General features: G+C 41.4%; 1 protein-coding gene across 1 annotated transcript in view; it reads right to left on the reverse strand.

Annotated features, from left to right (window-relative positions):
* The window catches only part of LOC116673789 (guanine nucleotide exchange factor DBS-like), a 38617-nt gene that overhangs the window by 9761 nt on the left and 7772 nt on the right, over positions 1–21084 (reverse strand). The window contains 10 exon segments of the mRNA XM_032506053.1: positions 268–387; positions 480–594; positions 718–842; positions 972–1121; positions 1345–1370; positions 1373–1460; positions 1626–1739; positions 7310–7400; positions 9702–9816; positions 11233–11313. Of these exon segments, the coding sequence (XP_032361944.1) occupies positions 268–387; positions 480–594; positions 718–842; positions 972–1121; positions 1345–1370; positions 1373–1460; positions 1626–1739; positions 7310–7400; positions 9702–9816; positions 11233–11313 (1025 nt within the window).

Genomic DNA, 21084 nt, shown 5'->3' on the forward strand with positions numbered 1-21084 from the left:
ATGAGAAAGTCCAATTTTTATCATTATATGGATCCAATCCACACACAGGTACCTCTCACTCTGTCTATCGCACATCAATTTCCACTTAGTCCCAGTGAGTGGGGGATGGAACAGGCCATCACATAGAGTATATCATTAGCCATATGGCTTCAAGGATGCATCAAAGTTGAAAGTGTTGAACAATTGTTTTCTGTTGCACGGGTTAGGTGTGTGTGTGTGTGTGTGTGTGTGTGTGTGTGTGTGTGTGTGTGTGTGTGTGTGTCTTACACAAGCCTTGTCCTCATGGCTGCTGAGCTCTCGTAGGACATGCTCAGCATGGGCGGGGCTTACGCTGACCTCGGAGAAACCCGACAAACGCTCCGATGTCACATCAAGCTGAGGGCGGACCTATGAACACACACATTGTTAACGCTGTGTTATGAGCACACGCGTTACCTGACTGATTTCTCCAAAACTACACTTCCCATAATTCTACTCACTTCACGGAAGTGCTGTTCAAAATGGCGGAGCTGTAAACACTGTTCCAGCTTGGTGTGGTGTCGCTCCCAAAAATCATCAAATGCTGTCTGCGTTTCATCCAGTTGACCCAGGAGTCTGAGAGGGAGGAGGGAAAAAAGAAGGGAGGAGGAGGGATGGGAGGAAAGGAGAGAGGATTTATTCATGCCTTCAGGGACGACTTCCTCATCTATTTATGTTTCCATTCATTAGGTCCTCTACCTCTGTACAGTAGCTAAGTTTTCCAGTTCGTCGTAGGTCATGCTGTATTCAGGGTCTGTCTGTAGAGGCTCGTTTATACACTCCAACAGGCGTCCCCCTTGAGACAGCGCCACCTGCAGGTCCTCCTGGAAATTAAACAAATCATTTTCTTCAACACTCTTGTGTCAACAGCAAATATCTCTATCTATGAAGGAAAGAAGAAAAACGCAGAGAGACGTGAATAGGGTTAACATGCACGGAAAAGCATATCCGACCTTCATTTTGTCCTTCTTCAGAGTGTGAGTGTGCAGCAGGTTGGTAGTGGCCTCGGCATCGTTAGGTAGTTCTGTCTCTGCAAGCTCAGTGCCAAACGCCTGCAGAGTCTGCGCCGTGGTCTTCACCATGAGGGCAAAGGCCTCGATTGCCTGTGGAGGAGACATTCAGTTCATACAACAATAGTCAAACCGGTAAAATGATGCAGAAGTATGTGCATGCACTTTTATTTTGCCATGTGCAAAAAATATGAGTGAGAATATGTACTATGTAAATACAGAAGTGTGTGTGTGTGTTGTGTGGTGTTGTGTGTGTGTGTTGTTGTGTGTGTGGTGTGTGTGTGTGTGTGTGTGTGTGGTGTGTGTGTTCACATACAGTGCGGTGTGAGATCCAACTGTCATGCAGTATTCCAGCGTGCCTCCCAGCTCTGTGGTCAGTTGTCCTGGGTCGATATAAGCATGGAGCTCAGTCACCGAACTCAGCATCACCACCTGATAAAACACACACCACCAACTGATTATATAAAGAAGAATTATGTGTTAAAAGATAATCCTAAAAAAACTTCAGAATAATTAAAACAAAAGCAATACATAAATAAATACATACATGCATACATACATAAAAGGAAAGACAGACAGGTGCAATGTATAAGTCACCTTCATTTTGAACTCATCCCTGTTGTACTTGAACAGGAAGTCTGACAGAGTCCGCTGGAGCAAAGTAGTGGGACGTAACACCAGAACCAAGTGTAAGTTCCCTGGAAATGAACCCTGGGAAAGGAAAAAGGGGAGGTAGACATTTTTTTAGTCATCTATTAGTATGTGTATCTTTCCATTTTAGAGAAAATCAGGTGTGGAAATAGTCTAGCTATTGTATAGATTAGTGACATACATCAATTAAAATTTTGAAATTCAGGCTTCTTCTTCTTGTTTTTATATTGAGGTTGAAAGAAATAGCTACTTTCATCCCTTCTATGCAATCATTTTTATTCTTTAACACTTCAGGTTTAGAGTCCTGCTGTAAAGGTATGAAGCCCACTTGTGTGACAGCCGTCCCTCTGCTGCAATCCTGAACCATGAAGAGGTTTTCTGGGATTTAATATCCACTAAATCTCCTACAAATCTTTAGATGTTGTTCCCCTGTTACACCTTCCATCTAGAAATCTGTGACTACAAGGTAAATTAGTCTGGGTCTTTGGGAGTAACCATATCTTATGTCTCTCCACCTCCCCACTAACAGGTTAAAAGCGTATCAAATTGCTTTTACACAACAGCCCAAGAGGCCACTTGGCTGAAAGGCTGTATCGGTCATAGCTTCCTCTAAAACCCTGGGTGAATTGCTTCACCCTGGCAGGCATCATAAATCGATGTAAGGTCTCACCACACACACACACACACACACACACACACACAACACACACACACACAGCCATTACACTGAGAGATTGGACAGCTCAAACACCCCACAGTGTTGCCATTAAGAAAGTGGCAGATAGTGGACATACTGTAGAAAACACTGAAAATATGCAAGAAGTATAAAGCTAAACCAATTAAACATCATATGCATTCCTGCTTTATCCTGGCTTTTAAAATTTTAGTTGTAGTGGTGTGTAGTGAGCAATGCAAGCTATTGCTGTTAATGCAAACAACCAATTGACGAACGAATTACATTATAACCTGACCATGGGACCAGGGATTATATTATACTATTTGAGGAAACAACATATTAACTGATGCCCACAATCTCTAGAAAATGGTGCCACCCACTGCCTGCATCTACCATCGTCAACGCATATTTTCACCTGAATCACAACCCATCAAACTAATTTGATAGAATCAGTAAAACAAATACGGAACATGGCATTACATTTCGCACAATGCACTCATACAGAAGGACACATACGTCATGAAATGCCTGCAAGGTGTTGCCATGGAAACCATCATCCTTAAAAAAACGCATGGAGTGAGATGGAGAGTGCATGACAGGCTTCAAGCGAGAGGGATGATACAGAGAAAAAGTGTGTGTGTGTGTGTGTGTGTGTGTGTGCGCGTGTGCCAAGAGAGAGAGAGAGAGAGAGAGAGGGGAGAGAGAGAGAGAGAGAGAGGAGAGAGAGAGAGAGAGAGAAGGAGAGGAGAGAGAAGAGAGAGAGAGAGGGAACTGATGTCTGTCTGTTGATGTTGCTTCAGCTCCACTTTGCTGTCCCAGTCATTTATTTTTGGCACACACGCCGCCTGCTATGCTGCTTATGAAAGACAGCCAGGTTGGTAAGTTCCTTTCCAATTTCCACGCAACTGACAGAATATTTCACACCTGCAGATAATAAACGGTTCGAAAGAATACATTGCAACTAAAAAGTAGAATTGTAATTCAGCATGTTTATTAGCTGAATATAAATCACCAAAATGTTCTTCTGCCAATAACACACCAGGCAAGACACAGAAAGCAATGTATCTGTAATTGGAATTCATTAAATTCAATAAACCCTGAGAGGTCTTGGTTTAATTTGTACCTCTGCATTAGCATGATAATACACAATCTGCTGGGTACATCCCCCTGACAGATGAACTGAGACATGCTAATGGGCATACACATCCCCTGGACAAACACCACACACACACCACACACACACACACACACACACACACACACACACACGTCTTACAGATAAAAAGCACACATAAATAAATGATTAGGATTAGAATGTAATTTTCTGTTGACCAGGCTTATTTATATTCTATCAGGGAGGAACCACTACATTCATGTCTTCTAATGACATCCCCATCGTTCTCCTGGGAGTTAGATAGCCACCACATTAAACCACCTGCCTCCACATGCTCAAACCCCCTCTGTCTATATCACTGCTTTTAGACATACAAAGAAAGATGCACGGCTGTACTGTAACTGCTTTTTATCTGGTTTGTTACAAATGTGACAAATCCAAGCCTCTCCTTTGTACAAGATGAGAGAGCTATATGTCTCCTACCCCTGCAGCAATGTCCTTGTATGCTTCAACGACTGCATATTTATTACCCTAAAGTCACAAAGACGGGCTGCAACAGAGATAGTGGCGTTTGGCATTTTGATGGTTGGTCTAAAGTGCTTAAGTGGAAGCCTGTTTTTTTATATTGATACAAGATACAGAAAGTAATTCTAACAAGAGCAAGACATGGTTGCTTATTTCATGAGGACTATAAGCTAGATGTTACAGTTCATCCTCGGTTTTATTTATTGCTTCATTTCCTCGCCGTGCATGAGACTAAAAACTACTGGTCATACAACTAACATGGCAGTGTGAGGATCTGAACATGTACACTAATCTCTGGCTAAAATACTGCCATTTATTTTTTCTGACGGGTAAAACCAGCAAACAGCATTGGGCCACCTTGAATGGCCTTGATGAGCAGAGTGCCTCACGGGAAGGCGAATGACATTCATTCTCCAGTGGAACCGTGTGTCATTGGCTGGTGGACAAAGCAGGCTCTGCCCAAGAAGGACATCCACTGCGGGGGATTAGCCTGAGGGGGACTGAGGAGGAGAGCGTGCGAGACACAGTTCTCACCACCTGCTCTTCATGCCTTCAGGTTAAGTTATAATGCTGCCTGCTTCCACCACGGCCTTCCTGGGACACCATTCACACACTCCACTCCCCCTATATGAAAGGATTTAAAGCTGAAACGTCTGGTGTATATTTTTGAAAAGGACATATTGAAGTATCTTGTGTGACTAAATAAAGGCCTGACTTAGCTAATACAAGTCTTGAAAGTCTTTTTCATTACCTTGTTTTTTTCTGTCATCTGCATTTGCATCATGCAACATTTGTCTTTGTGCTGACGGCACAGTAATCGTTTCGTCTTCCCAAAAAACATGCCAGGTGCATGGCCTCATAGATCCTTACTGCGATGATTTTGAGATATACTATTAACCAAAAGGCACTGCTAACCAGATTACCATCCTCTAACCTGCTTGCCGGTTATTGGTAAATCGGATGACCAGCTTTACGGCATCGGACAGGAAGCTGCAGATATGATATAGATATGACTCCACCATGATAATCCATAACAGAAAAGATAAACAGTAACCTCAACCACTGTCATCGTTTAGAGTTATAACACTATGATATAGGAATGTAACGGTAAACCACAATAACAATGTTGACGATAACAATTACGTTTTAATTTAAAATATTATTATCATCACGGTGTGGAAACCGTGTGTTGAATCCTTCCCAGCTTCATCAGAGTCTCCTGAAGGTGCCACGCCGGAATCATGGCGGAAGGAGGAGATGACAGTGTTCAGGACATTTATCAGCCCTGACTAAGTCTGAAGCATTGGCATATTTTGGTTATTATAAGAATGCCGAAGGACAGTTGATTGAAGATAGTTATCCTCTTGGCAGAATGTGTAGGAAAAAAGTTGCTACTAAAAAAGGTATTGAACACACAAATATGGCAATAATACCAAAAGATTTGATCATTTTGGTCACTATAACCATGAGGTTAAATTTTCATACATCCCTCGTTACATCCCTACTATGATATCATTTTATCATTATTAAGTAATACACATTTCAAAAAATTTAGCTAAAAATAAAAATGCACACAAGTTCACACTTGTTTACTTATGTGCTGTGTGGGAAGTAGAAGCAGAAAATGACTCAAAGGAGCATGAGATGGTAGAAAACTAGAACAAAGAAGAGAAGTACTGGATGAAAAAAAAGGAAGGAGATGGGGGGGGGGTGATCAGCAGGAGAGGTAAAGGGAGAATAAGAGATCCTGCTGACAAGCTTCTGCTCCCTGCCTCTCTCGCGTGGTTAAAGACTGGGTATGATCAGTTGTGGGACTCATTTCATCTAGGCTATTATTTCCCCTAGTTTTCTGTCAACAATGAGAGCAAAGAAACTGTTTTAAAAATTGACTAAACAAACAAGATATTTTTGTTTTTCATTCTTTCACATGGATAACACTAATTATAACAAAGAGAGCATGACTGATTGGCTCCCTGCTATCAGAGCAACCCACAGTCCATCAACGTCCCTTTCAAGGACATGTGCTGGGCCAGTGCACATAGATAGAATAACAGACCTGGAATGGTCCATTATGGGTGTCTTGAGTGTGCAGATGTTTGTGTGTACAGGTTAAACTGATTTGGTGGAGTCATAATGAAGCAAGGCGCTTCATAATGGCTTATTGTCATAATAGGGATACTTTCTTAGAAATACCATGGAAAGTCCATTAGTGAATATAATCAGTGTCCAATTAGCATATATTAGCATATTTCTGCATATATTGAACATGGTAAGTGGTGTAATACAGGTGGAGCATCTTAACAACAGATGTGTAGGGTGTGGTGAAGCTTCGTCCTCATGTTGGCAGAGCCAGCTAATCAGATTCAAAAGATGGAGAGGAGCATCCAGGAAACTGATTCTAGTGAGTGAGTGGTTCTAAAATGCATCAAAAGGGAGCTGTGTTAGTATCTGGAAACCTCACCCTAACCACACATTTCTTTCAGAAACAACATAAAACAGTTTCTTTTCTACTTTTGTATTTTTCATATTAAAAGGGCCTCAGAGAGCAGCAAGGCACTTTGAAATGAATCAACTCCTCTCTGCTTTTTTCTGTTCAATATTCAATGTTCTTCTCTTGCTTTTTGCCTTTTCTCATCTTTTCATCCCCCACTTTCCATGTTTGAGCATTTCCCTGGATCCCATCTCTTTCTGTCTTTTATTGCCTCTTCAATTCATCATGTCAGAAAGTTTTACGCTGTCCAAAAAGTAGGCTAGTAGGCTAACGGCACAATTACAGAATCAGACTAATGGCTCACACGGTTTGGACTTTTTATGTCCAACAGGATCTTATTACACACACTATGTTCACACGTTGCGAGAATCTACCACCGACGCCAGCATAATGCTATTTTTAACTCCCCTCCTGCTTCGTTTCAACATCCAGAAAGAAAAACATTGGCCTAATTGCCAGTACATGCCCTTTCTATACACAGCAAATGAATAAAAACTTATTTTAAAAAAACACACACAATGTACAGTTTGTACATGCTAGCAAAACATCCATTACTCTAAGTGGTGACAAACCAAATTATACACACACACACACACACACACACACACCACAGAGCTGACACCAGCAACTAAACCCACAGATCCATGTTTAAACAAGCTATACGGCATTTAGAGTGATGCACACACACCAAAACAGCCATTTAGAGTCGTCAGAGGTACTTCATCAGCAAATGATGCACACAAACAAACTGATCCAGTGCACACTACAGTCACACACACACACACACACACACAACACGCACACACGCGCGCGCGCGGTCTTACTGCGATGCGGAGCAGGGTAGCCCTGACGGCGGCCCATCGGTCCAGTCGTCTGTCGATGACCAGATTGAAACCCACTCCTGATGCAGCAATGCTACAAAAGAGAAGCACAAACTGTTATCAAAAAGGAAACCATTTTTTGTCAGTGTCAAGATGAGGATGAAGGAATAATTAATGTACCACTAAGTCTATTGATCAAGTTTTAGCCTGATCACAAAAAATACGCAATCCTCAAATAAGATGCAACTTTTCAAATATGTCTCTGTCTTTGGTACTAATCACCCAATACTATGATATCCCTGCACTGCATTTCCCAGAGAGTATTTTTCTTTCAAACAGGAAACCTGGTGATGTGATTGTGTGTAAACAAAAAATATAAAATACATAACTGTCAGTAAAAGGCTGTATGGTGAGTGTTATCAGTCACTGCCCGGTTAGAGCTTTCAGCAGCTATCATCAGGTCACTATAACTGACACATAGCATATATAAAAGTTATATAAAAACTACACAACTTGAGCGCTCTTTGTTGGTCTTTACAACAGGAAAAAGAATTATTTGGGGATTAAAAAGCAATACTAAGTAAGGTTAAAACATTCATACCAACCACGAGTCTGTGGTAATCATCTGTCAGCAGTGATGATAATGAGACCCTTGTGATTACCATGACAACCTTGGCACTGCGTTAACGTGTGTGTGTGAAAATCTAGCCATTCATTCCACAGGCAGTGCCATATAGCAACCTCATTAAGCTAATGTGTGTGTGTTTGTGTGTGTGTGCGTGTGTGTGTGTGCATGTGTCTGTGTGTGTGTGTGTGTGTGTGTGTGTGTGTGTGTGTGTGTGTGTGTGTGTGTGTGTGTGTGTGTGTGTGTGTGTGTGTGTGTGTGGGTGCGTGCGTGGGTGCGTGTGAGAATGCAGTATTTCCAGCAAAGGTCCTGCTGGACAAATTTTCATGCATCCTGACATCGAAACACACAAGTAAAAAGGACTCAAACACAACACACACAAACACACACTGTGGGGACAACATTCGAATACCGCTGAGTTAGTCCATCTGCATGTAATTATTAGCCAATTTTTATCATCACACACACAAATATACCAAGAAAATGTACACACTACACTACCCAGTGAACGCTGCGACATCAAATCCTCAATCCATCTCTACTAGAAAAAATATTCAGATCACATGAATGAAGCCATCTGAAAATCTGGGGGAAATCTTCGCTATTCCACGACAAAAACAAGGAACACAAATGGTTGCATAGCATCCAGCAATAATCCATTCCTCCTTAATTTTCCCTTCTTTCGCTGTTGTCAGTGTTTATATCCTGCATCCGCAATCATCTGTTTGCAGCTCCCAGATGGAAAGAGGTGACCGTTAACATCCTTAAAGAGCATCTCCCTCCTCCTCCTCCTTCTCCCTCTGCTCCTCCACCACCTGCCTCCCACCCTCGGCCAATTGAAACCAAGCCCTGCATCTTGCTGTTCTCCCACAGCCAATCAAGCGCAGAGTGCAGCCGAGTGCAAATAGCTAGTGGGGAGAAAGGGAGGGGACTCCGAGTGGGGGTGGGACATAAAGGTGATGAGACACGGGAAAAAAAAAGAAGAAAAAAAAAAACACTGAGGCCGCCATGACACACACACACCACACACCACACAACACCACACACCACAACACACACACACCACACACACACACACACACACACACACACACACACACCACACACACACACACACACCACACACACACACACACACACACAACACACACACACACACACACAACACGTATATAGATGCATAAAACCTCCATCCTTTCTCCTCCCCTTAATTATGCATGTGTGTGTGTGTGCGCACGCTATGTGTGTATGTGTGAAATGGGAGTGCAGCCCTCAGCAGTAAAGGTGAAAGGGAAAGGAGAGGGAGGAGGTAGAGAATAAAGGAAGAGAGGAGAAGAAAGGACAGAGAGAAGAAAAGAGGTGTTTATAATGATTTAATTTGAATTCAATTAAAACAAAACTAATTGTGTTACATTATCCCCATCTAAAATCTCTTTCTTTCGGGGTTAGGATCATGGTAGTAGTTTATTTAGAAAATGTCTATCTAGATCTAGATTAAAAACATATAAGGTCTTCAAAAATATCTTTTATTTCGTTTCTGGAACCCCTAATTTCTCCAGCAATCTTTTATTATCTCTAAAATCTATTTATTTATGTCTCTTTTGTGGCTCTTTCCTTGTGACAGGCCTTTGGTATTGTGCTGACATCTGTTGGCTCCATGCGGTACTGCACTGTCCCAAATTGGCCAGATTCCGTTCACAGTTGGTCTGCTGTCAAACCAAATAAAGCTGAGGGGAAGATGCTGTGTGCACGTGTGTGCGTGACGCTAACCTGGGGATGCTGCTGATGTAGCGGAGGACATTTTGGACCTCCTCCTCCTCCAGCTCGCCGAAATCTGGGAATTCTGGGAAGATGATGATAGGGTTGCCGTTCATCCCGCGGCCGCCTGGAGACACAGAGGTCAGGGAGACAGAAAGAGACCGCTCAGAGTGACATCCAGGCGTACTCTCACATACACCGAAGTAATGAAGAAAACTGATTAAGAGCAAACGAGATTACAGTTTGGGCCTTTTTCTTGTAGTTGTATTCTCAATTTCTAAAAGGAGGCAAAACTCTGTGGGTCCTTTCATTTCAAGGACTAATCTGTACAAAAACTTGTACACACACACACACCACACACACACACACCACCACACAACACACACACACACACACCACACACACCCACACACACACACACCACACCACACACACACACACACCACACACACACACACACACACACACCCACACACACACACACACACCACACACACACACACACACACACACACACACACACACACACACCACACACACCACACACACGGTCAAGTTGCAAAGCAGATCATCGTGTTGATGAATTATTCACATGCTGTCACTGGGCAGGCAGGCATCATCGTCATAGTAACCCAACACAGGGCCCCAAGTGTGTGTGTTTCTGTGTACATACGGGATTTTTGTTTCAAACTTACATGAGAACTTACTTTGCGAGACAAGTTGACTTTGGAAGAACATTTCCAAGTACAGCATGCATGTACTTGGCTTTCTTCAATTTAATATTTAGTGAAACAACAACAGAAACAATATGGCAAATTTTAATGACAAGAAAAATAAATTAAACCTCAAAATAGTTTTTATGTCTGAAGGAAATTAAGGGGACACGGCAAAGGGTTGAAGCTCCTGAAGAAACTGGAAGGCAAATCTGTTACGTTGAACATTAATTGTCCTGCCATCAGAGAGACACACTCCCTTTGATTTCATCACCAGTTAAATGTTGTCACAGTTTGACAAAAGAAAAATTGGTTGAAAGTCGGAAAGCCTTTAACAGACCTACCCGATCGAAAGAGAGGAAATCAGAATCAGAATCTTCTGTTGGGGGAAAATTCAGCGTAAAACCCCCCCCACAGAAATGAACTTAGACACCTCATGTGTCGTTCTGTTGCATTTTGTTAATAATGCTAATTTGCTCTATCTTTAAATAACCCCCCGCCCCCACCCTTTAGTTTACTTTAATGTGATTTTGCAACAATCAAATTCTCTAATCTAATCCATGCTCCATGCTGCCTATTTAAGACCTATCTGAGGTTACTAGTTCATCCTCCACCATTTTATTTCGCTGCAAGTCTAACACATTAATTCAGCAGCAAAGCATTGCTTTACTTCATTGTATTGCTAAGCTTATTCCAAATGTTGGGTATACTTGCACTTTTACCTTTGTTATAATGTAGAAAAACATCACTTGCAAATGTTTGTTTAGAGTTGCAGTTAAATTGTTCAATTTGGTTAAATTGAACCGTCAGAGAACGGAAATCACACCAACCTGGCAGGATGGCAAACTGTTTCTGGAGTTCGTGGCCGATTTCTGCTGCAAACGGACCATCCTCCCTCTGCAGAATGTCATCTGGGGAAAAAAAACACAAGAGAGATAGAGATATATTTATTAGATGCTTATGTCTCCACACATAAAAACACATCTGTATTATCATCCTGTAAAGCTGGCAAACGTGCTGAAAGTTATCAGCGGTTTGCAATTAAGGACAGCTGATTGCACTGGCTGAAGAGGTCTGGTAACTGTCTATTACAGAAGTTCCAAATGGGATCAGACGACAAAAACAGGAGAAACAGGAGTCCAAATAAGGCTGTTGGGAGTGTTGCAGCTGCTTAACAGAGTTGCGATATGGAGCCAATAATCCAGTGTGACCTATTTTGGTTTAAATTGCCAGACAGACAACCTTCTTTTTTTTTTTTTTTAATACATTATTTATAGATACATGTAATTCAATCAAGTATATAAACTTGTTGGCTTGCTATTGGTGTTGCTGCCTTGTTGGTTGTTGTTGCTGGACGCCAAACTTAGAGCTGTTGTTTTGCACTCTGAGATTGAGATGATCATTCATGGTTTCATATCATCCCGGCTCGATTACTGCAACTCCAATTGTACACTGTCATTACACTGGCTTCCAATCAAGTTCAGAATCCAATTTAAAGTTGGCTTATAAAGCTTTACATGGTCTGGCCCCTGCTTATATCTCGGATCTGCTTCATCCGTACGCTACTAACAGGTCCCTCAGGGATTACTGGTGGTCCCACACACACACACTCCATTAAAAACTAAAGGGTGACCGTTGCTTTGAAGCAGTGGCTCCACACCTGCGGAACGCCCTTCCTACTGTCCTACGTTCTGCAGTCTCCGTCAAAGCTTTTAAAAAGCAGCTGAAGACACATTTGTATAAATTTGCTTTTGACTCACGTGTGTAAACTTTGGATTTCAGGTTTTAGTCGTTGAAATGATATTCATTGCTCATTCAAATATTATTTTCTTTTCTCCCTTGCTTATTTTCTGTTTGATTGTACTGTATGTTTAGAAATGTTTATCAAGTGAAGCACTTCGTAACTGTCTGTACAAGGTGCTATATCAAATAAAGTTATTATCATTTTTAACCTTGTAAATACAAAAACATGTAATACACTGATATACAAAAACTGAGACTACACTGATTTACAGTAAGGACTGATTAATTCAAATCCTTTTAAAAAAAATATTTGTATGCCGTATGCACTTTAGCTGGAAACGCAGGGAGGAGGCCAGGAAGTGGGAAAAAAGGAGGAAAGATGGAAATAAAGAGGAAAGCGAAAGATGAACGTCATGAGAAAATGCTAAGGAGAAAGGGACATAAACAGCATATGGACGTCCTCCTTTCTACGGCCAAACTGGATTACAATAATCTCATTAGGCCTTTGAGACATGTAGAGACAGAGAAATATAGAGATGGAGATAGAAAAAAAAGCATTCTCCACCACCCATCGCTATGTGTGACCCATGTAGGCCAAACACAAGGAAGAGAATTGTTAATTGTGTACACTGGGGTGTTTCTGTGAATGAAAACTGTAATGTTTCTGTCATGTTAGTGTGTGTTAAGGAGCATCGCTGTGTGTGTGTGCGTGCGTTCGTTTGTGTGTGTGTGTGTGAAGACACAGGCTGGCACTGAGAGGGGTGTGAGGGAAGCGTGGCAAGGTTTCCAAGCAGTATGGTAGGGCTGGCAGTGAGAGGCAATAATTACCATCAAAGTGCAAACCGAGCAGACTGTTTTTAGAAAAGAGTTCACTTGTTTTCTGCAACCGCTCCATATGATGAAGAAACCCGACAGATTAGGAGCTTAGATTCTCACTAATGCTATATACAGTGTGTCAGCGCACTGTTGGCTAGACAGTGACTCACACCCCACACTGTAGGCCTCATGTGTAGTCCACACTTGAGCGGCATGTGTGAGAGTGTAGGCAGCTGTTTACGATTAAAGAGGCAACACATGTAGTTATGGGCACGGACACACACACGCACACCTCCTTATATCAGGGTATTACATTAGGATGACAGAAGAGTGACTCAGGAACCATTCAGGGTCAAAGGATCAAATATCACACTGACAGAAACAGCAGCATAGACAGAAGAGGAAGATGGGGAAAAGGAAAAAGGAAGGAAATACGCAAGAGAAGAAATGAGAGGGATTTTATAGAAGGGATTCACTGATACGCAAAAGTAGGAAAGAAGAAGGGAAAGAGTTAAGAGTCCAAAAAAGGGTATGTACACAATTTTAAGCAGGATACTGTTTAGAGAGATGGTTAACATGGCACTAATACAAGTCCACTTCCACAGACCTTAACAGACCACAGAGCTTCGAGCAAAGTCAACCAGCCTGTAATTTAACCCAAAACAACAGCTCTGCCATAATTAGTAGAAACCAGAAAGGAGGAAGAGATGGGAAGGGAGGATGTGCTTTGGAATGTGAATTACTCTATAAAAACACAATGAATAAAGCATAAATGAGTTTGACTGTGTTTATGAAATGCTCAGATGTTCAGACTGTGCTGTGTGAGTGAGTGTGTGGTCATATGGCAGAGTGTGTGTTTCAGTGTGTCGTCAGGCCAGCTGTCAGTTCAGTGTGTCAGGCAGTAAGCTCTGGAGCACAGCCAGGCATGCACAGCGCTCTGACTGCAGTCTGACTTTACTGCATCTATCTTCTATCTGTGTGTGTGTGTGTGTGTGTGTGTGTGTGTGTGTGTGTGTGTGTGTGTTCTTGTCTTTGACCTCAAAGACTTAAACCCATTAGTCAAAACCTGGAGGCAGGCCTCAGTATCTGTCGTTATCATTCACAAACTATTACCACACTCTCTGATATGATCTACAAATGTAGGCGATAGGAATTACAGCCTTTTAGTCTCTATTAAATGAACTGACCCAGGAGTCAATCAGCAGTTACCATCACCACGGCAACCTTTCACTACAGGTGGCTGATGGAGATTTGCTAATTACCTTTCCCACTTTTCCAACTCTTTATACTCCTTCAGCTGTGTCTGCATGCAAACTAAAGCCAGCAATGCAGTGCTCCTTTTCAACATTCGGCATTCACACCTTCTCTAGCTTATAATATCCCTTGTGGCTCTCTCCATTTTTCTTTAAACCAATTCAGCTGTCTGACTATTATGAAATCAAATTTGGCCCGTCTCAGCCTGTCTTTTGCATTCCAAGAAATCAACTTTGGAGATTGTACAGAACATATACATATATTATTGGGGAAAAAAAAAAGTAACCATTTGAAACAAACCATGGATACTGCCTATGGGGGTGAATGGTGCACACATATCAGACATTCGAGGCGTCGGGCTGCTTTTCACGGGTGGTGAAACCCTAAAACTCCCGGCTTTGTCCTGAGTCGAATGAATGAAATTAAAACTATAGCAGTGAACCCTTTACACACACACACACCACACACACACACACACACACACACACACACCACACACACACACACACACACACACACACACACACACACACACACACACACACAACACACACACACACACACACACACACACACCACACACACACACACACACACACACACACACACACACACACACACCAAAGTGGGGCAATGCAGCCTAACACAAATAGTGATTATGGGAGGCCTAGAAAGAATGTCCCTCCACCTCCTTGTACCCTTCCCCCAAGCCCTGACACCCCTTCACTATTTCATTCATCCTTTTTTCCAGGGGCTTAGCTGAGGGGCAAACTGATACATAACCCAACTATCTGCCCATTAAACTAAATATAACACCATTCAACTCTGTTTTATCAGGATCACGTCTGCTCTAGCTGTATTTCTATTCAGCAGTTAAATATACTTTCAAGTCAAAGTTGCTCTTTTGATATAACAGGTATTGCATTAACATGTGTCATAACTTATGGGACAAACATATCAAGTATAAGCCAACTGAATCCCGATTCTTGAGTGTCTCCCGCTGAATGCCTGTTTGTGTGTGTCTGTATGTGTGAGAGAGGATTTAGGGAGGTGAATAGAGGAGGGGAAGAGGGGGAATGAGGCAGTCGAAAAAAAAAAAAAAGAGCATAGAGGTGCCCTCGTCTCAACAGGATGAAGTGGAGGACAGGGTTTCTTTACACATGCCTACATATTTAATGTGTTGGCCTGGTGCTAGTGGATACTGTGGACGTGTTTTCACAGTAGTACAACATGTTACTGTAAAGTACACACAAAACCAAAACCTTTCTTATAAAATAATATACTACAAGGTGGCCAATAGGGCTGCACAATATATCGTTTTTCTTCTTCTCGTCATTGTGATGGCAATGGTCGCAATATACACTTCGCAAAAAGCTGTGTTATATCGCGAAAGACACGCCGAGATTTCTTTGCGTTAGTTGAGAAGTGAGACATGGTTGGACACAGAGGTGCACCAACACACAGAACCAACATCCGACAAAAGAAATATGCAGTATATTTATACAATTTAAGGTAATGTTTCGGATGCTGTAGCTGCAAGATTACAGCCACATTTCAGTGACTTCTCAACTACATTTAAGCAGTTGTTTCTGAAATCACTGCCTAAATTGATCATTATTAGTATGTGTGCAAAACTATGTAACAGGCATGTATCCTAATATTCTAGGCTACAACAAGAGTGCCATAGGACTATATTGTGATAAAGAGGATGTCCTATGATCTTAAATATTGATCGAATCTAATGATATGGCATCATAAAAGTAAAGGATCGAGACAATCATAAGACAGACGTCAAGCACTTGAGCTCTCCATCTGCTGCTCTGGTATGTACCAAATGGAAAGGACCAACTTGGAATGCAGACTTGAAGGCACTAGGTGTGTGTGTGTGTGTGTGTGTGTGTGTGTGTCTCAGCAGGTTTAAAAAGTTGCTGGGTATTAAATTCCAGCAGTGAGATGGTCAGCTGTACTGTGTGCATTTGCATATAGAGAAGCAAGGGATTTGCCAGCCGTTCTGCAGCGTGGTGTTAGGGAATCTGAGCTCTATTATCGGACATTATAGTCTGGCAAAGCCCAAAGCACCATCTGTCACTCTGTGGAGTATATGACACACACACACAACACACACACACACACACACACACACACACACACACACACACACACACAACACCACACACACACACACCACACACACACACACACACACACACAACACCACACCACACACACACAAAACCACACACACAACACACACACACACACCCCCACACACCCCACACAACACCAACTGGGTCACAGGACCAACAGTGGCCTGGAATGTCTGTGTGTGTAATGCCACTACCCACAGCTTGATTAGTGTGGATCAGGAAAAGAGGAGCAGGAGGAACATTAAAATATTACGATGGTCACAGTGAGTTCAACCCTGTTTGTCTAGGTTCTTCAGCAGTCAGTGTGCAATCGGGGGACACCCAGGAGTCACTGAAGACAATGCAGAATAATTTCACTTTAAAGGTGCATGAGCCCAGTTTGAGGATGCATAATATCCCTATCCCCAATAGAAGGACTATTACTGCATTCCTACATTCAGTGTAGACACTTCAGTGATCCAAGTCAGAGAAACGGACCTCACATGAAACGCACATAAAAGCTGTAAGAATGATAATTCAATTGAATATTTGAATGTACAGTATTTATTAGTGAATGGGATTTATTTCACGCAATTCATTAATTGGTGATATTGTCACTAAATGTTGTCAAAAACTAGATTTACTTTCCCGCAATACTTTTCTTGTTGAGTCCTATTTTTTTGACGCTGTCATGCTTCATCCTACATGCTGTCTCGGGAAGGCCAAGAAGCTGAAAGCTCTTCCTTCATACATCCAGCAACGGTTACAAATCCAGAACAATGGCTTCAGGCCCGACTATCACTGGCAGTGAGCCCCGATTCACTGAATAGATGGTGGCATCATCATCTCGGCAAAACAACACACTGCTGTCCCACTGCCTGTAGTCTGTGCCGCTGTCACACAACACACACCACACACACACAAAACCCCACACACACACACACACACAACACCCACACACACACACCACACGCACACACGCACACACGCACACACACACACGAACACACGAACACACGCACACACGCACACACGCACACTGGCCGAGTTCCTATCAAACGCTTGAGCAAATTCGTTGCCAAACTAACAATTAGCTGAGATTTCATTATCTGGGATGGCAAAAAAAAAAAAAAAAAAAATTGGGCTTCCTCAAGAATACACATAAATAAATACTGCTATACATTCACATTATCAAAATACTGAAAAGGTTGTTACTGGTCCCCAGTGTCACATTATGTAAAAATACTTTGGTTCAGCCATTCATCTACCTCTTTTTTTATTCAATACTGTAAACATTGCTCTTGCTGTTTAGCACACATACATACATATATTATATATATATATATATATATTTAGGGCCGACAACAACAACAATTTTCAAAAACTGTTACATAGTCTCAAAGTAAAGACAAAGAGAAACTAACTTGTCCTAAATGTTAGAGCAATAGACCAACATTTTGTTTAAATGAAAAAACTGATAAGACTCTCATATTTTTATTTGTAGTATGAAGCTACAGCCAGCTAGCTAGCTGAGCTTAGCATACAGACTGTAAGCAAGAGGAAACAGCTAACATGGGTAATATCACTATCAGCACTTCTAAAGCTCTATAATTAAGATGGTATAGGTTGTTTGTTTAATCCCTACAAAAACTGTATTGTAAAAATGAAAGATTGTGGTGGAGTACTTCTTGGTTAGGAGCAGTTCCCTCCTTGGAGTTTCCACTCTTTTTAGGTTATCTTAAAAATGTGCACCCATTTTTTATGCATGAAGAAGGTCACGATAATGTCATGCAGATTCAAGAAGTGGCACAGATTCAAGTGCATACAACAGACTAGTAGTCTTACAAAAATGTATAAATGAAGTACCTCCTAACCGCTGTGATCTGTTGAGGCATCTGTGGTGCAACACACTAAACTACAAAGCATGTACTCACAATTATGTGGGTTTAAATACACGTCCTCCTCCCTTCCTCTCTCTCCACCATTAGGAGTAAAAAAAACAACAGCCTTTTTTTTTTTAGTTGCCTCTGGCCATAGCTACCAGTCATTACACGACACAGATCAAAGAACAACATGAAAGCTGAGGAAGACAGAGAGGAAAAATGACATACGCAGAGAGAATATGAGCGAGGCGGCAAACAAGTATAGAATCCAAGGTCTGTGTTTTTACCTGCCCTAAGAGAAACTTGCAGCTGTAGGAAAAACCTGACACTACACATCATAACATCATGCACTGGAACTTATCTTCTAAAATAGTCTTAAAAGGTCACTGAGGGTGTGCTGGATTCACTTCAGGGTGTTTTGAGGATAGTATGATTGGTTACATTGACTGTGCTAAACAAAACTGTAACACAGCAATTCTAATACTCACTGAGGAGAGTAAACTGATCTGATCTTGGCTAGCACAGAAATTTGATCCGAATCATTTAATATTATATTGTATCCGTGCAGAAGTTGAGGAGGGCATCCTCAAAAGGTCAGCAATCCTCAACAGAAAGTGATCCTTCTTTTCAAAGCTTACATGTAGGGCATAAAGAAGATCTGACTGCCCCAGGGTATGACGTTCAGCTTTGAAGAGAGCATTTTTAGTTTTATTTCAATTAAGTTATCAGATATGTTTGTATCTTCTTGTTTTATAGGACAACAGGTTTTTACAATGTACATAATGCAGAATGTATTTATTTAGTCAAATGTGCATACCACCAATTTTATATAGTTTAAGTTTATTTTACGGGGGGTTTAGTCTCACATTGCCAGAGCCTCCTCCAGAGAGCTGCAGAGTCTGGCTTGGGTCTGGCTTGTCCACACTAGGGAGAAAAACCTGCTCTGGTTTATTGGCATTTCTTTAAACCAATCAGTTGACGGAGAAAGGTGCTTCTGCAAAATAGCCTCGTGAAGGAACTTTGGTTCCTTTTGGTTTTGGTGAAACATGTATAAGTTCAAAAGTTGTTTTTAACAGACAACTCCGATAGGACAGAAAGTCTAGCTAGCTGTCTGGTTTTACCAGGGGCAGTTAACCATAGTCCTCATAAATCCACTGGAGTTTAGACTGCCAACACAAAGAAAGCAGAAGGTGAGGGACATCCAGCCCAAAATGAGGGACATCCAGCGCAATTTCCGGTGGCACCTGAACAATCTCGGAAATGAAAAGTCAGCGATATAAACTGTTGGGGTTGTAGCATCAAAAAGAGACAGTAGTGGCTTAAAATCCTTACAAAGCCATTTACCAACATAGGCGTGGGATTTTAAAGAATAAAAGACCAAGTCCAAAACAAAAATCCACTTTAAGTGCATTTATTTCTATTACAGGTACAGCGATGCAAAAACTATGTACGTGTGTCTGTGGTTGAACTGGAATAGCTAACTTCTAGCATACATAATAATTAGCTAATAAGAAACTAGGGGGTGTCAACAACAACAACAAATAGGGGAGTAAACAACCTAAATAAGTATGTAAATAATGTACAGTCATGATGTAGGTTGGTCATCTCATATTAATAAAACTAAGGATTGGTAAGTATAAATGTAAATAAAATATATATGATAAACTCTAAATAGCTCTTACAGACATGTTGGGGAATTAAAAAAAAAAAAAAAAGCTTAATGGAAGTGCAGATCCAGACTTGCTTAGGGAACTCAACTTGGGAAGTTGTGATACAACTCTGCTGAATCGTTTGTTCCCCTTTTTTAAGTCTCTAGCAAATCCCCTAACTACAGAAAAGCAGGATATCAAAGGAAATGGATTTCAGTACACAAGTCACTGGAGCTTCATGGAGCTGCGCATTAGCCTGATAAATATGTTGCTTCAAATGAAATATCAATATGTTTGATTTGTTGTGTCTTTTTGTTGCCATCATCCTATCCCCCCCTCCGGGATCATTAAAGATTCATCCCATCCACTTAATCTAATCTAGCTTTGTACTGAGTGTATTGATTATGCTCGCTTTCTTTTGTGTTGGTACACATCTTTTGTAACTGTTTACTATGAAGGGTACATTAGAACCATTTAGGCTCACTATTGAAATTAAAATCGCCTAAAATGAACATCACATGACTATTCACATATGCATGCTGATGTAAACAGGAAGCAGATTGTTCAACGTTACTCTGCACTACACAAAGTCATGGATGTATAAGTTAAAAGTATAGAAAACACTTTGGAGACAGAACAACAATGGCGAAAAGTAAGACCCTTTTTTTTTGCTAGGAGTAATGACAAAGTGAAACTGTAACGGAAAGGGATGTAAGACTGACGGACGAGTAGGAGTCGAGGCGTAAACGTAGCAGAAGATATGTGTTTTTAAACAAAAGCATATTAGCGTGGACACACACACACACACACGATTGCATAATGAGCGTTTAGCTGAGACTTGTCAACTTCTAATCTTGATTTGGCAAAAAGCAACGATAGGACAGGTTAATACCTTGGTTCTAACTCTGTACATGTTCGTGAGCTGGCTTCACTAACCGCAGTCCATCTGCCAGCAGAGCAAACAATGTCTCTATACAGCAATACAAACACACCACACACACACCTGAAAAAGCCTGCAGAGGGCCAAAAAAAGCATGGCAAGATCTCTATGGATTATCATCAACACTGTGGTTCACATGTTGCACATCAGAGTAAACAAAAATGGAATAATTTATAGAGTCAACCAATGAACACACACAACACATAACTGAGAGTGGAAGTAAGGGGGAGGAGATGTTGACATTCAAACTTTCAAAAGGGTTTTGTCCCAA

Source organism: Etheostoma spectabile, chromosome 24 (assembly GCF_008692095.1).
Source record: "Etheostoma spectabile isolate EspeVRDwgs_2016 chromosome 24, UIUC_Espe_1.0, whole genome shotgun sequence".
Lineage (NCBI taxonomy): Eukaryota > Metazoa > Chordata > Actinopteri > Perciformes > Percidae > Etheostoma > Etheostoma spectabile.